This window comes from Odontomachus brunneus, unplaced genomic scaffold (assembly GCF_010583005.1).
Source record: "Odontomachus brunneus isolate Ranch 3 - 2012 unplaced genomic scaffold, Obru_v1 Obru_scaffold_094, whole genome shotgun sequence".
In the NCBI taxonomy this organism is placed as follows: Eukaryota; Metazoa; Arthropoda; class Insecta; order Hymenoptera; family Formicidae; genus Odontomachus; species Odontomachus brunneus.
This window is the reverse complement of record NW_022639544.1, coordinates 521,354-538,596: the sequence shown is the minus strand read 5'-3', so window position 1 is coordinate 538,596 and position 17,243 is coordinate 521,354. Positions and strand designations below refer to the sequence as shown.

Genomic DNA, 17,243 nt, shown 5'->3' with positions numbered 1-17,243 from the left:
GAAAGAGAGAGAGAGAGAGAGAGAGAGAGAGAGAGAGAGAGAGAGAGAGAGAGAGAACGACTTACCGTCGTACCGCATTAACTCTTAATAAAAAAATGAAAAAGGACAGGAAGATGTAACGGCACGGGGATGAGAAATGGGCGGTTAGCTGATAAAAGAAACTTATTGCAACACTACCCCGCCTTCTCTCTCTCTCTCTCTCTCTCTCTCTCTCTCTCTTTCACTCTCACTCCCTCTTTCTCTCGCACTCTTCTTCCTCCCTCGCTGCCCGGAGCGCGTTTCGATATTATACCGGGTGTCCCGCAATTTGTACCCGGGACCGAATGACGTCGAGAGCCCGTTCCTTATGGGTTTATGCTTCCTGAATGGGGCTGAGCCCTGGGGACTTTATCGGGATACCGGTCGACAACGCCGTTACGAGGCGTCGCTTTGTGCAGTGCGCGCACGATTATGCGCGCATTCTGCCCGCGAGGGTCGTACGCGAGCACTCGCCCGGTATCGCGCCGTTCGCGGGGTCGTACGCGATAATGGCGTGATAATAAAAATGTGGAGAGCCGGCCTCTCTTCTCTCATTCTCTTCTCCTCCTTTTTTGCCTTCCTACTCGGTGGACCGCGCTAGGGAGTTATCTATGTGGCTATAGCGCGAAAAACGAGACGCCCCAGCGAGTTATTCGAAATTTTCTCTTTACGAGCTCGACAAAGTCGACGTGCACTCCTGAAGCGGCGGATTGGCTTTCTTTTTTCCTTCCTTTTCTGCAGTTTCTTTTTTACTCCGTATCGTCGGGACACGGATCTCTCTTTTTGGCGCGCTATTTCCCCGACATTACGCGCAAGCTTGATTTACGACGAGCTGTAAATGTAAGTTTGACGGCGGCTCGTTTTATCTTGACGGACTGAAAAATAAAAGAAACGCCTGAGCCGCTTTTATTATTTCGCGATCTGCGTGCGCGCACGTGGTAACGCTCGATTGCAAAAAAATGTGCGACGTACGAGAGAATGTAGAACAATCGGCGAGAAATATAAACTCACATCCCGTGCCATTGTCAACACACGCCGCGCATGAACAAGCCCGGGCAATCATACAGTCAAAACATTCGCGACCTCCAAGGCGGCCATATTTACCTGTACGCCTCGCGGACTTTTCCGCAATTCCCCCATTCAGTCCCGGGTCAGCGAGCGATACGCGTACTACGTATGCCGGTGTAATATATTTATTGTTTCTTTTGGGTTATCAAATTATTTCGTTGGTATTGTGAGATACTTAATTAATCGCTCGTCGGCATCGCGTCGATTTTCACAGGTGCACAGGTTTTGAATCGTGTCTAAGTGAGTGTCAGTGTCAGTGTCACGACGCGCAGTCAAGATGCTGGGTCGAGAAGCCAGGACGAAGGACGGAGGATGCAGGACGCTGGGATGCGGGCAGCGATGCATCATGTATTTTCAAAATGTATCTAATCATTTGTCAAGTTCCTATTTTTAACGAACGTTCGGTAAACTCACGTAAGAATAAATATCCGAATCGAAATTTAGACCGGAATTCATAATTCGTCATTTGACCTGTAATTATAGCTTCAAGAATCTTCGATTATTTGTCAATTTATATACGCGTTTATTACGTTGTTTCAAGTAATACTGATTCAAATAGCTGTGTAACGCTACATAAATACGAATCTAACTAATTATGTTCCTAATCAAAGATCTTATATAATTTACAATTATGAATACCGATCTTGAAATATAGTAAATCTTGCAAGTGCTGATTTTCACGTCTAATAGCCGTATGACACTAGCGACTCGCGGCTGCGGCTGCGATTATGTCTCTTGACCAATGAGAAAAGCGGTAGTAGCTAGCAATTTCTTTCTGACTGGTCAAGTGACAGTGTGATATGGCTATAATGATGTTTCTTTGACCGCGAGTTTGATGTTGTTGACATCAGCCAACGTCTCTTTTTGCTTATCTTTTGTTTATACTTTGTTACTGAAACTAGAGTTTCAGTTTCATGGAGTTAAATTACCATTTTGATAAACAGCATTATTGGACACGTAACTGTTATCTTTGCCTTTCTAGCTGCATATCAGTTCTTTTGAGAACTACAAATCTCATCAAAACTTTCAAAATAAAAAGAAAAAGAGAAAAATTAGGAAGAGATGAGATTGAGTCTTATTCTTTTACCTACATTCGCACACATTAGTCCTTATAAGAATAATTTTACATCTGTTTATCCGATTAAAAAGAAATTCATATAAATTTCGTTCGAATATAGTCGCATTTTGTCAATTACCAATGGTGCGAATATATATTTGCCAATTAATATATAATAACGTATGATAATACGTCGTTCATTATCGCATGATTTCTATAATAATGACTCAGCGAAGGGCACGGTTGGGCTTTGTGAGAGAATTAGTTGATGCTGTTCGATGGCCAAGGATTCTTTACCTCTTCCGGATGCCGTACAAACGATGTGCGTTTTCCGAGATTTTTTGGCCGAGTGATGCAATTACCGTGAATGGCAATTGGCGAGTGATTTACACGCATCGAATGCACGCAATTTTTTCGATATTTCTCCGTAAGATCATTGGAAAAGGTTAGGTAGTCGTTTAAGTAAGTGCTAAGGTAAGTGGCGAGGACGCTCCGCTTGTAGTTCATCAGCTTTGATCTCGTTCCTAATCGCCGAATATACCCGCCACCTTCGATACGTGTTGTTTCCTCAGATATACTTGGTTGATTTCCAGTCACATGTGTATAGCAAAAGGCTACTCTGCCGGACACAAATTCAAGCAACAGGACAGGTTGATAATACATTTAAGCGAAGAGGGAACGGGTTTTGCTAAATAATTAATTGATTTGCTCGGATGGCCTTTTATTTCTTCCGACTCGCACAAACGTTAAAACATTTTTTGAGGCTGGGTAGAGCGATTATCGCGAATGGCAGTGAGCGAGTGTTGTTTTCGTGCATTCGATGCATCCGCGTGCTTAATTTTGCCGACATTTTCTTCGCGGAACGAAGAGACGGTTCTAATTGTGTCTTTTTAGATTTTGTCATTTTGCTTGAAGACATCGACATGAACGTATCGGATTTTCCTTGTCGTCTTAATAATCATTACTTGAAATTTGTCTCACGTGAGATATTCAAATCTGAATTTAGAGTCGGATTAGAGTTTTTTACTTGAATCATAATTTATGTGACATTACATTTGTAATCGTGACTCGATTGAGAAAATCATGTTTAACTCTAAATTCAAATCTAAGTATCTTACTCGAAGCGAGCTTTAGTAACGACTATTAATAGAGATTTGAAGGTCCATATTAATAGTTATTATTTGCTTCAAGTGAGACATTCAGATTCTAATTTAGAGTCAGACGTGAATTTTTTAGCTGAATCGCGATTGCAAATGCAATTTCACATATATTATATATAATTCAAATAAAATGCTTTCATCTAATTTTACATTCGGATCTGAGTATTTCAATCACATAAGTTTCAAATAACGACTATTAATACGAGTCTAGATAAGATTGTGTTCGCTTCGGACGGTTTCGTGTTGAAAATATCACTCTATCTTCCTTCGGCATGTAATGAGTAATAAAGACAGAACGACGCCTATCAGCATGAAAGCGTCCAAAGTAAACGCAATGTAAGTGTATGAAAAGTTCTATTCGTTCTAAAATTAATTCTAAAAGTTCTATTAAAATATATTGAGATAATCGTGAATATTATAAATAATTTGAATAAATAACACAAATAAGTAAAAATAAATAAAAATCCGTGTATTAAATACTTTTCAAACAAGTGCTTCTTCGAGCTTCTCTAACATGAAGAAAGTGACAGCAAACAGCCATCTGCAGTATCAAGGTAGGCCCATAGCTCGTAAATCTCGAGATTCTCCTTTAATTTTGCAAGTTCGACGGAATTTGCAGAGTCAATGTAGACACAAAATTTCGACTCGAGTGAACGCTCTCGGCAGATCTTCTTTTCCACGTGGAGAAAACGTTTGTCACAATAGTTTCTTTTTATCACGCGTAATGTTAATTATTTTTAGTAGTTACTCTCTAATAGCTATATAGAAATTTCTTAGTATTTTCTTAAATGCACGTTAGATTCCAGTTAGAATGTTCAACTTTGTTCCAAAATAAATAATTCCACAATGAATAAATAATAAATAAATTATTCCACTACAATACTAATTAGAAGATTTATTCTTGTCCCAAACATGGGTCCTCTGTTTAGAATCAGGACAAAAATGTGGTATTTAATATTTGACAAAGCCAAGTAATCGTTGGAACGGCCGCGAAGGTATACACGTGTTTGTTTGTTTATAATATTCGATTTGATCGAACTTAGGCTCTCATCACGTTGTCCGCGCGTGAGTGAAATGAGGATAAAAGGCGAGCGCAGAGACGATTAGGCAGGCCTTTTTCTTGCTTCTGCCTATTCCCGTGCGATCACATTATTGCGTTGTAAACTATTTTTATATTAATAAATCAGAACTAAGTGTGCGATTCTCTGTTAATATCATCTCTAAATCCGAAAAATAAAATCCCACAGAAATATTAAGGAAACTCGAGCTTTTTAAAGTGTTTTTTGCATCAATTTCATTAATACAATAAAGACAATACAAATGTTTTTTGTAGCTTATGTTCTATGTAAAACATAAAATAATACGTTTTACATGTAATATAAAATATTTACGTTTTATATGTAATATAAAATATACATATTTATATATCTGAAGATAATTTTATACATTTATAAATCGGAAGAACTTGTCGAATATTTATATATATTTTTGACTCTTTTAACTCAAACGCCTTCTATTATAATCTCTTTATAATTTTCTTCGCAAACGCTTTGAGTATTTACTCTTTACAAGTATGTGTGTGTATATATGCTTGTAACGAATAAATACTCAAAGTGTCTCATACGTCTTGGTCAATTTTAATTCAAAATGTAAACCAAAAAATCTTTGGAAAAACATTGGAAATGATCAGATGAAATTTGTCTAGGTTTCTTGTTCAGATTTACATATTTAAAATATTACGCTTCTAATCAGAACCTGCATAGATTTCCCGTCCTATGATTATTATGTGAAATCGATCCCAATTAGATCCCAACGTATTTTTTATGCGGGACACGTTCTATGTTGAGACGTGCCCTTCCCTACTTATCAAGATATACAATACAGTTCGATTCTTCGTGCGATATTAGAACGGACATCGTACGTGTGTATCGTTCGCGGGATATCGGCAAGATACTCGATCTTCCAGCTGTTTCTCTTTCTCTCGCCTGTCCGTAAGACGATTATAACGAAGATGAGAGCGAAGGGGGACGCGCATACACGGGAGACGGGTGTCTGTAAGTGAATATGGATGGTAAGTAGTAGCGCGATGGTTCGCCGCAGGGCAGATGAGCCGTCAGCTACCGATGGAGATTGATGTGGCTTGCATTAATCCGTAGCTCGTCTGCCCCATTTTTACTGTCACCGCGCTGCTCGGACGAATTCCTCCGCCACGTAAAACGAGAAATAATACGGATAACGTTGAGCTCGGTTCCCTTTCGCTCGCTTTCATTTCGCCGTTCCGAGGCGGGACCACCTTTTTGGTCGCGGCAACGGAAATAAAAGAGCTTTCAGGGTGGATATATTTCTTATCGTAAAGAAAAAATCGCCTCTCCCTTCTCTCACGCCGCCGCTGCCGCGTAACTTTTATTTATGGCTGTAAGTTACTCGCGATTTCGCCTGCGGCGTTATATTCTCGCGGTGTTTTCGCGCGCCGGCTGTTTTATTTATTCATCGGTGTCAGACTACAGCGCGGGAGTTGTAAGAGAAATTAGGAATGCGACGCTTTTAATTTTAATGCCGAGACGTGAAAGGGAAAATTATCCTAGTGCCCTCGGCGTAACGTAACTTTCGTTATCACGTCGGAAACTAGCGATGCGAAATCGCGAGAGTCGCGACATAACTCACAACACCGTGCATACATGCAACGCGCGCGCGTGCACACACACATACACACACACACACACACATACAACCAGACCGATAACCTCGTTTCGCGCGTTATCAGCGTTTCCTTTTTCGCGCGGAAATTTCCACTTTTCATCGACGGTGCCCGACGATGAAATGCGATTTACTCGGAGCTACGACTCCGAGCCGGTTTTGAATTTCATGAGGATACGTCCGGCGCGAGTGAGTGAGCAAAAGAGTGCGCGTGCGCAAGAGAGAGAGAGAGAGAGAGAGAGAGAGAGAGAGAGAGAGAGGCGACAAAAAAAGAAGAGAAATGCGCGCGTTGCGTTTTACTGAATTTTTAGGACGATGTGAAACTAAAGCGACTTTTAATTGCCGGCAGTGCACGACGCGCCTTTGCGGACTTCTAATTTTTTAATTCGCCTCTTTGTGCGTCGCCTGCTTTTTATTTGACGAAGAAAATGCATTTCCTCGTTAATATTCCTTTGCTCTGTGTCGACCGCCCGGCCGGATATACGAAGGGGTCCGCCACGCTATTAAAAGCGCTATGACGCTTCCATAAATTCCGTACTCTTTTTTTTTCTCTCTCTCTCTCTCCCACTTTCCCTCCCCTCCCGCTTCGCCCTTCCTTCCTTTAACGAAACTAAACGATTTCCTCGCATATATAATTTTCCAAGCGCGGTCGTTTATTTCCGCGGAAACATTTACACGCCGCGACTTCGTCTTTCCACGAGGCCAGATTGGATTTCGTTGTGCAACAAGGAGATGTGCCCTGTTTGAATTAAGGACACGCTAAACACGGCTCCTATTATCTTATTTAGCAATCTCGTTACATGACATTTATAAATGCGGTTTATAGCGTAAAAACGCCTGATAAAACGCGGGTTATAACATTTCTCACGTTTCGAAACCGAAAATGCGTTCAAAGCATAATTCCATCTTTTTCACAAATTATACTAAACCGCGTTTATATCTCCTACGATGCGTCTAATTATAGGGATGACTGCGACCGCTTGTCGCACACGATGTTAGTCGTTTTATGAGAAATACTAAATCACAAAAAGTATAACATTCGCTTTTCCTTCCAACCGATAGTAGTTCTTGTTACTTTTATTACTACTCCTCACAGTTGCGGCTAAAATTACGTGCAGATATTTATAACACGAGTTGCGCGCGTGTCTGAACCCTTCTATGTGTACGCAACAATCCGAATGATATTTCGGAGCAATTCGAGGGAAAGATCTCGCGGTCCGAAACTGGGCGTGCTTCTCCTTTCCTGCCACGTAGCCCGGCAAATTTTCCCCGCGAGCCTCGACGCGGACGTAACCCGTTTGGTCTTAGGACGTCACCTCTGCCCTATCGCGAACAAGGTCGGAGGTTGTAGATGGCGAATCGACAGAGGTATGAGAGATAGCGCGGTGGTCTGGGTGAAGTTTGTCGCAAGTTTAGATTGAGTTCAATCTCTGTGCGCGCTCGCGCGTGTACACACACACCGTGTCACCCTTCTTGCACCTTGTGCCCTATCGTGACCGCCGGCCCTTCCTCACCACCCCTTACAGCCAGCTTATCGCCTAATATCCAGCCGGAGGTGGAAATGTCGGGACGTTTCGTCCCCGTCTTCGAGTTCGCGCTTCTATGCCGTCCACTTGGTCCCCCATCACTATCACCCCCATCCACCCCCTACTGGTCCCAACCTTCCACCACCTGAAGGTGACAAAGTGACCGTGTGGAATTGTGCGGCACGCTCATAAGACTTCTTTTTTTCCTGGAAACCATCGACGCGCTGAGTGCTTATCGGCGTACCGTTTTAACGAGCGCCTCGCAAGGGTGGCTCGCTACTGCGTGATTGCCTGATGCTCGTGATTTCTTAAGCACGGCTCGTGAATCGCGCCGATACCATAACACACAGGCGGGAACGGACGATTCCGCGAAAACGCGAATACGTAGAAATGCGGAATTACAGCTCGAAAGCTCGGCAATCTAATATTGGACATACAGTATATTGCATATTGTGTTATATTGTATGTGTGGATATTATATCGGACATTGCGGTATGGATAGAGGAGGGAAGAAAGGGTAGCAAAAGATTGGGAAGAAAAAAGAGAGTACGAAATTCATACTTTTGATTGAAACTTTCCTTATACTTATAAATTCGCGACACGTTTACACGCGCGTTAAACACGATTTGCCTATCGGTCCACTCATCGAACGCGATGAGATTACCGATTTCGTCGCGACGATGGCTCGTCGCATTCCGGAGACACGAAGCTATTCCGGTGCGTCGAGCACCTAACGACGTAACGTTGCGTACGTTAGGAGCACATCGCGTAAATCAAGTTAACGCGGTGCTGCGATGAAAGCCTTCGCTGAGTCGTCGCCGGATGAAATCTGCTTCTCCCCCCTGCCGTGTACCCGTAAAATTCGATCAGGAACACCGTATTCTCGTCGGCTGATGGCATCATTACCTTACTTCGCCATTTTACCGGCAACACGGCGAACAAGGCACACTACTACGCTACACGGCCGGGAAAAGGAGTACGAACGAGTCGATGTTACCTTCTTCTACCCCGTCCCTCTCCCCCCTACGAATTTCGCAGGATGAGCTTTTCCGTGTATCACATATAGTCGAGAGAGGACGTCTAAAACAATACCTTTATATTTTATCCGCCGCGCGCGCTCACGAGAAGATATATTCTACTTGACAACTTTCCGAACTGTGTATTATAAAATGAAATCTCTCCGTCCAATGTGTCTGTGATTTTCGATACTTTCTCCCTTTTCTCTTCTTTTCCAATATGGATTGTGCTCGCATTGTCGCGCTAAAAGCGTGAGAGAATGAAAAGCTGGAGGAAAATATGAAACAGAGTGAGGACCAAAGATCCAGAAATGGTAAGGCCAGAAGGGAAAGAGATACCTTCTAGGAGAAAGAGCAGTACGCGGAGGTAGCCAGACGCCGGGCGTTTCCTTAATTGCATTTTTATGCTCGCCCGGATTTCCGGGCCAGCAAGAGGGTCCGGGTCCGAGGGTAGAGGTAAGAAAGGATTACATTATACCATAGGCAACAGGGACTCTGCCACTGGAACCTGCCGCTAACCGTTAATGCGTCTTGACTCCTCCGCGGGATGAACAAATTTGGTTATTACACTCTTTTCCATTCAGAGGATTTTATTTACGTGCTCGCTCCAAGAACTCGACAAAAATTGGAAAATACAAAGTTTAAAAAAATACAAAAATGAAAAATAAAATTGGAACAGAAAGGAGCGATCGATGATCGTTTCCTGATAACCCGCCCGCGGAATTTAGATAAAAAGTTGAATTTTATAATAACATATGAATTCTATTGATATTCTTTTTAATTTTTTTATTATGTATAAAAATGACTTAATCTCTATTATCAAATAATATATAAATTGTATTAATATCTTCCAACTAATATTAATTCAGCGATACGGCAGATGTATTAAAGAGAGAAAATATCAAACACCGGTCAGATATTTCTTTCGAAGTAAAGCACTTATAATGATTGAAAGTTAGAGGAGGAAGGAGGCAACCAAAACTAATTATAGAAGCTGGCTGAAGCGGCGAAGCTAATTTCGATCTTAACTGAAAGTAAATTGGAACTGAGCGCGAATACTGTAAGGCGATTGTGTCTTGAGTTTTTGGAAAACCTTGTTCCCGGGATTAAGGAAGCGAGAGAAGTGAGAACTCAACAATTTCAGACGCTACGGAGGCACGAGTATAGAAAACAAATTGAAGGCAACTGAACCTCGATAAAAATAAAGACAGAAAAGTTCATCCGACTTCTTTATCGTTCTCGAAATATCAGAAATGAATTTCGTGTAGATTTCCTTCGTAAAAGGAGAGGACATGCTTTGTAATAAATATCTTTACATTTATATTTATCTATTTATCTTTATAGTTGATCGATTTATCATTATTATTTTCTCCACTTGAGGCGAATTACAACCCTTTTATCCGGGATATAACTTCTCTCTCGTCGACCTGAATGTGTCTCCGATTTCACGAGCGCCAATCGCGATTCCATGTTATCCTAAATATCCCCGGAAACTCGATAGCGGAGTCGGACAACGGCATGGAGTCGCGAGGGAAATGCGAAGAGAAAAGAAGAGAGAAGTGAATTTCGATCTGCCGCGTTCGAATTCGTGTAACAGTCGCGAATAAGTTCGAACTGTCTTGTACCATCGACCGTTCGTTCCACCCCGAGCCGTCCTTCCAGCCCACTCTCCTCTTCTGGCTCTCGGATTTATTGAAATTTTATGCGGTATCCCGACGAGAGAGGTCCGACTCGGAAGTTTTATTGACGGCTGGTGGGTGGCCGGACCTTATATTACGAGGTAGAAAGAGGGGGAGCTTCTCGATTTCGCTGCACGGAGCTTATTCCATTTTGCCGCGCTCCAAAGAGAAAGGGAGGAACTCGCGGATACATGGATGTCTCAGTCTCGATCGGAGATGAAAAGGATCTCGGTGGAAGGCTATCCGATTCGCGGTTGTGGTTACATAATACATGTTTCGTAGCGCGGCGCGTTATCAGCGGTGATGGTGTTGGTGGTGTGGTTTCGCGGATATTAAAAGTAATAACTCTTCATTATTACTTTTCCGCCCAGCGGGGTGTTCGGTGACCTCGCGAGTTTTCACTCGTCGCCGTCCTCGCGACGCATAACAATGGGAGGGTTGCGTTAATAACTCCGTAGAAAGAAAAAAAGAATAAAACGCGATTCATTTCGAGTATTTTGCGCGGAGACAGCAAATTCATCGCGATGGCAAATAACGTGGGCAAAATTCGGTCAAAGCGATGATATTCCATCGTATTCTCGTCCCGGCACGTCCTTAATTTCCACCGTCCTGCGCGATAGTATCTTCCCATCAGCGTAAATCGGAAAACCGTTTATCGGCCGCCAACGACGACAGCACGAGAGAAAGAGAGGCGAAGAGGGAGAGAGGAGGAACACATGACAGAGCGAACGGTACTCACCCTAGGTTATGGTTGTCCGTGTTGTCGGAAGCATCGTCCGTCACGGAATCCTGCGTGAGTGGGCCCTGGGTGACGTCCACCCCCATGCTGCCCAAATCCAACGTAGCGTACGTTCTGCGTGCCTGCACCCTCGTTCCGCCGTCCCCTCCCACGCCGCCGGTCACCTCGCCGCCCCTGCCGCCGCTGCCGACCAATTGTTGATACAATTCGTCGTACAGAGAGCCGTCATTCTCATTGCTGTTTAGAGCATCGTCCAGCCGGGCTGGATCCAGATGGTAATTGGGGTTCTCGAAGGAGAGAAGGCCGTTTTCTGCAAACAGATGAGAAAGACATTTCATTTTGAGATTTGTCATTAGTATAATAATTGTGCGCAAAAATATCGGAGACGAGGAAACCAACGGGGAACGTTATTATACATATAATCTACGGGGTGTGGACAAAAAAATTAAAATATTACATTGTGGAAAATCCACATCTCCCGTTACTAATCCGTTCAACAGATACGACATGATTGGCAAGAGGCGAAAGGCGAAAGTCTCGATTATCATCGAAACAGAAGTTTGACATCATTGCGACGCGGAGAATGAATTGTTTACACGAGAGATCGCCCCTCCCCCTTCCCGCAAAGGAACACGAATATTTCCGCAACAATTCGCATGATAATCGCGATCGATTGCCCAAATGGTGAGAAAATGGGGTGGGGAAATCGAGGTGATCGTAAAACGACGAAACGGATGGTCTAGAGAGAGTAGACATCGCGTTTTATTCAGGCACGTCACTTCTATCGCCTGATTCGAGAGACCACGAGGCGATCGTGTCTTGTATCGGCCGTAGAAAATTAGACATCGATTTTGCCCGACGCATGCGTTCGGGTTGAGTCGTCCTTTCTTTCTTTCTTTCTCTCTTTCTCTTGAAAGCGGTCGCCTGACGTGACTCCGCACGCGATAATAGTCGTCGTGTGTTTCTTCAGGAATATCACTTCGTAGAAATCCCGAATAGCACCGTTGCGTTTCGCGTGGTGCCCGATACTCCAGTCTTTAAATATCAGCGGATAACGAGCGGCGCAAAGGTCAAGGTTTTGAGTTAAGGTAGATCATGGTAGCGAGGTAGACGCGTTCGCGCTCGCAGCCGCCGGTGAGGGCCGCTCGTGCACAGGACGTTCCAAAGGTCGTACGATGCGTATCGATAACCGACGGATTATCGGCGGTGTCTCCCGATATCGGAACGACCCGTCACCGCGCTAATCTCGTGGTTGGAATTCCGCAAGACCCGCTCTGCATTTTTCACGGGATTCCGCGAGACTTCGATGTAAGATAATTGTCAGACCGGCCGGCCGGCGGCATAAGATAATTCACGCGGGCGAATGAGGGAGGATCAATTTCTTTTGATGATTGTAAAACCGACGAATCGCTCGAGTTTGGTTGCGCACTTTGCGAAGGGGTGAAGCCAGAAGGACGAGCTGAACCACCGTGCTGGAATCCAATTTAAGTTCGGCTAATCTATCGCGGCGGCGATTACGGTAAGAAAGCTTGTCATTGGAGATCGTCGAAGGTACGGCATTATCCGGTGGTAGACGCTGAGGAGAGAGTAATGGCTCGAGCTTTAAGCTTTAAGCTCGCCCGGGATAGATAGCCAAGTTAAATACTGCACAGTCGCGGTTATCCGATATTCCGACTATCTTCGCGGTAACTCGCGCACGGAATACTAATAAAATTTATTCAGCACGGGTTAATATTGGCGGAGTACACCCCGCCCCGTTAATATAGAGCTTGCGGCCACAGGAATTTACATCGCACGGCCATTACGATTGTTCATGCGCGACCGTTTCGCGTAATCGCTAATACATCAGCAAAAAAAACAAAATAAAAAAAAAGCAAAAAGGAACGAAAAACATCCACAAATAACTGTTTAATTGAGTAATCTAGATGCGTATAAAAACGTGTCTGCGCATAAAATAATGATCGCTTGAAAACATTCAGTTTCCCAGCCCGGGGATGGGAGGAGGAGAAGAACGCGACTGTACTTTAATATAACGCGCTCGTCGGCGTTTGTTGAGGCTGTATCACACTAGCGATTGGCGACTGCATTTACAATTGCCTCTTGGCCAATTCAGCAGTCAGCAGCTCCTTTCTGATTGGTCAAGGAACAATCAGCGAACGCAGATGTAGTCGCCAATCACTAGTATGTTATGGACATTATGCACGTAATCACAATTATTTCTGTGACGCTTGCGCTCGCGAAATAGTCCGCAAAGCGATTATCCGTCCGATCGATGTCTCGCTCTCGCGCTACTCACTGATGATCCTGAGCAAGACGATAACGGCGAGAATGACGTTGTACAGGAACCGACAGAAAGAGTCCATGCTGCTCTGACGGCTGTCATCTTGGCGAATAGCCCGATACTCCGCGATTCTCGCGCGAAATAATCGGCAGGAGGCTGCTCTTATCGACGCGCTATATCGGCGAGCGCGCGAACGTGCAAGAGTTCCAAGTTGACTCTCTCCTTGGCCTCCTTTGTTGCCCTTCCTTCCTTCCTTTCTTCCATTCGCGGCTCTTCTCTATCTAGTCTACCCGTTTCACTTCCGCCACTCGGTATTGATTCGACCACTGCGAGCTTAAAGCTTCCTCGCTCTCGAAATCCCGTGCTTCTCTTTCTTAGCTCGAAGCGACTCGCGGCTCGAATTCGATCCTGCAGGTAGGACTAAAAATACTTACTGCAACGTCCCGTCTTATTTCTCGTTCGTAATTCTGTACCCGAGAGACAAAAGGAACAAGATTCGAGGACTCGTCTTCTCGAGGAAAAGGAGCACATCGTGCTTCAGAATCGCGGGTGAGTTTTAAAATAGATAAGTCGGAATGAGTAGTTGGGATAGGATTTGCACGAAAAATAATCGAATGAGCTTCGTTTCGACATAATACTTTCTAGATTTTTTTAAATAGAATATCTCATTTAAAATCAGCGAAAAGTGGCAGTATTTTCACTCGAAGCAACGAAGTGAAAATACCGCCATTCGAAATGAATGTTTCATTCAATCGATTGAGATAAATATGTTCTTGTGATGACAAAGCACGCAAGATTCATTCTTTAATTTCAAATAAAGATAATCATTCGATGATTATGAGCGGAGAAATTCACTCTGTATTCGAATTCGTGTGACTCGATGGCTCCTTGTATTTTTCGAGTGCAATTTAACTCTAAGAAATTTAGAGAGTATGTTGAAACTAACAATTATTCGGCTCGTTACTTCCTCTCAGTTGCGAAATTCTACGCGAGAAATAATCTAATTCGCGTGAGCTTCGATTCGACGTAATAGTTTCTAAATTTTTTGGAGTGGAATCTTCACATAATAAAGATACTCAAAATCGTAAGAGTGAATATTTTATTGAACCTTAGAGTGGATTTTTATTCCATATGAGCAAATATTTCAGTCAATCAAGATAAATGTGTTCCTGCACAACGAAGAAATGTATCAAATTTATTCTTCAATTTCGAGTTGAAACATTGACTCGACGATTAAGTGGATAGTTTATTCTGTACGAATGGAAAATCACTCGAATTCGAATAACTCTATTTTTTGAGTGAAAATTCACCCCAAGAGAAATTTAGAAGGAGCATGTTGAAACTAACACTTATGAATATCGGGCTCATTGTTTCCTCTCAGACGCGAAATGCTACGTCGCGGAAAAAGCTATGAGAGCTGACAACTATGACAATAGTGAAAAATCGCAGACACACGCGTTGAACGCGAGTTCGAGGATGCGGTTTATTCAGGCCGCGTTTGCACGGGTATCGTCAATAAACACCATAGCTTCGCATTTATGGCAACCGTGGCTGACCGCCACGTAAATACCGATCACAAATCTGCGATTCCGAGCGCGAATGGGCAGTGAACTCTCATCATTCGCGTCGATACGTTTCATCATTCAAACAACGCTCGCGCGGGTGTAACGATCTTCCCTTCCCCGTTCGATCGCGTACATGCATGCAGTCGCAAAAACACACGATATTAACTTGTTGCATGTGAAACGACGGTAAATGAATTACGCCCTGAAAAACACAAACTACCTACGTCCGCGGGAAATGCTGGGCAAGACGGAGTATTCTACCGATCGCTTAGGTCCGTATTAATAGTTCTTCTTTGAAACTCAAGTGAGATACTCAAATTTGAATTTAGTGTGAGATGATGAGAGACGATTTTCCAGTTAAATCACGATTATATATATATATACGAGGGCTGTATGATAAGTACCCGTGTTAAGGAAGGAAAAGCATTTAAAAAAATTTTTTTTACTTATTTTCAGTTGACATAGTCTCCTTTCAGCTCGATACACTTAATCCAGCGATATTCCAACGTTTTTAATCCAAAAAATATAATTTATCGAACTCCGCAAAGGTCTCTGTTTCGGCGATGACTTCCTTGTTTGACGTGAATCGCTTTCCGCCAAGCCATTTTTTTATGTTTGGAAATAAATAGAAATCGCAGGGGGCCAAATTTGGAGAATAGGGTGGATGAGACAGCAATTCATAGCGTAATTCGACCAGTTTTGCTGTGGCGATTGCGGACGAATGAGCTGGTGCGTTATCATGATGAAAGAGCACTTTTTTTCTTCGCCAAATGGAACGTTTTTTCTTCAATTTAGTGTCGAATCGGCCTAATAAATCAGCATAATACTGCCCCGTAATTGTCTTTCCCTTCTCTAAATAGTCGGTAAAAATGATGCTTCGCGAATCCCAAAAAACATGGTGGCCATGATCTTTCCGGCCGAATGGAATCGTTTTTGCCTTTTTTGGAGCAGGAGCAGGTTTGCCGAGTGAAGTCCACTGTTTTGACTGTTCTTTCGCTTCTGGCGTGTAGTAATGGATCCATGTTTCGGCAATAGTAACGAAACGCCGCAAAAACTCTTTCGGATTGCGCTTAAACATGTCCAAACAGTGCTCCGAAGTTGTCATGCGATTCCGTTTTTGTTCTACTGTGAGCAAACGCGGCATCTCGTCGATAGCTTTCATATTTAATTTTTCGTGTAGGATATTTTGTACGCGTTCAATTGAGATATTTATAATGTCAGCAATCTCTCTGATCTTCTGACCAGGCGGTCTTCTAACACGATATCATGGATTTTGTTGATATATCCATATCCTCCGTAGTCATCTCGATCGGACGATCTGGGCGCTCTTCATCAAAAACGGATGTTCGGCTACGCTTGAATTCATTGAACCAATATCTGATGGTAGTCATCGAAGGTGCATGGTCCTTATAACGGCATGCAACTTCACTTTGATTTCCTCACACTTTCCATCCAAAAAAAGGAATCGAATCACTGACCGATATTGCTCTTTTTCCATAGTTGCAAACAAACACAAACTTATCCACTTTCAACAGTTATCAAAACAAAACTACTCAATAAATCTGTCTGAAATTTTGACTGGGATCGTTCGGATGATGGCGTTAAACGATGATATACAGACTTTGAGTCAATGACGCCATCAGTCGTTAAACACGGATATTTATCATACAACCCTCATAGACTGTTTGATAATTACTGACATATTCACTTGCACAATGTGTATGCAAGTGGAACTTATCAAACTGAACATAAAACTTATCTATCATTTTATAAAATAACCACGTAAGATTTTGAGTTATTAATCTCAAGAAGATTGATGAATAATATCACGTGGGTGAGATGTGATGGCGATCATATACTTGTAGTACGTTAGAGCAAACTAAACAAAAGAGTTGTCTATCATTTTACAAACAGCCACGTAAATTTTACTTATTAATTAAAAAAGATTGTGCGCGATAATGTACTAATCTTCTTTAATAACTGAAAATCTACGTAATCATTTACAATATGTTAGAGGACCTTTTTGTTCAGCTTGACCTAATGTACATACAAGCACAGCTTACAAAAACACGGCAGCAGACGTGTCTCATACACAAGATGTCGGTCTTGTTAGTCTACGAATTTCCGTGAATCGTTATGATATTTTAGCGACGCTTTTCACACAAAGAGTCAATCAGTCAGGCAAATTGAAGTGAAACCTCGTTTCTTCGGTCGCCTAATGTAGCCAACAAATTTGTCGCTTGTCTCGCAACTTCGTTAGCTCGACAGCGACCGTGTGTGACGAGGTATGTAATTTTTACAAAGAACTCGAAATAAGATCGCCTAACGAAATCGAGCGTGGAGAATGTTGAGGACGCGGAGATGAATGAGAGAGAGAGAGAGAGAGAAAGAGAGAGAGAGAGAGAGAGAGAGAGAGAGAGAGAGAGAGAGAGAGAGA

At 43.0% G+C, this 17,243-nt stretch overlaps 1 protein-coding gene across 8 annotated transcripts in view; it reads right to left on the bottom strand.

Moving 5' to 3' along the window:
- LOC116848388 (protein Fe65 homolog) overlaps window positions 1-17,243 on the bottom strand; it is a 238,874-nt gene that overhangs the window by 56,320 nt on the left and 165,311 nt on the right. For 7 of the 8 annotated variants that reach the window (XM_032824424.1, XM_032824421.1, XM_032824425.1 and 4 more), the window contains one exon: window positions 10,961-11,270. In XM_032824424.1, coding sequence (XP_032680315.1) covers window positions 10,961-11,270 — 310 coding nt within the window. Of the gene's footprint in view, window positions 1-10,960; window positions 11,271-13,256; window positions 13,447-17,243 lie in introns of those variants that run through there. The other variant, XM_032824427.1, reaches the window with a different exon arrangement.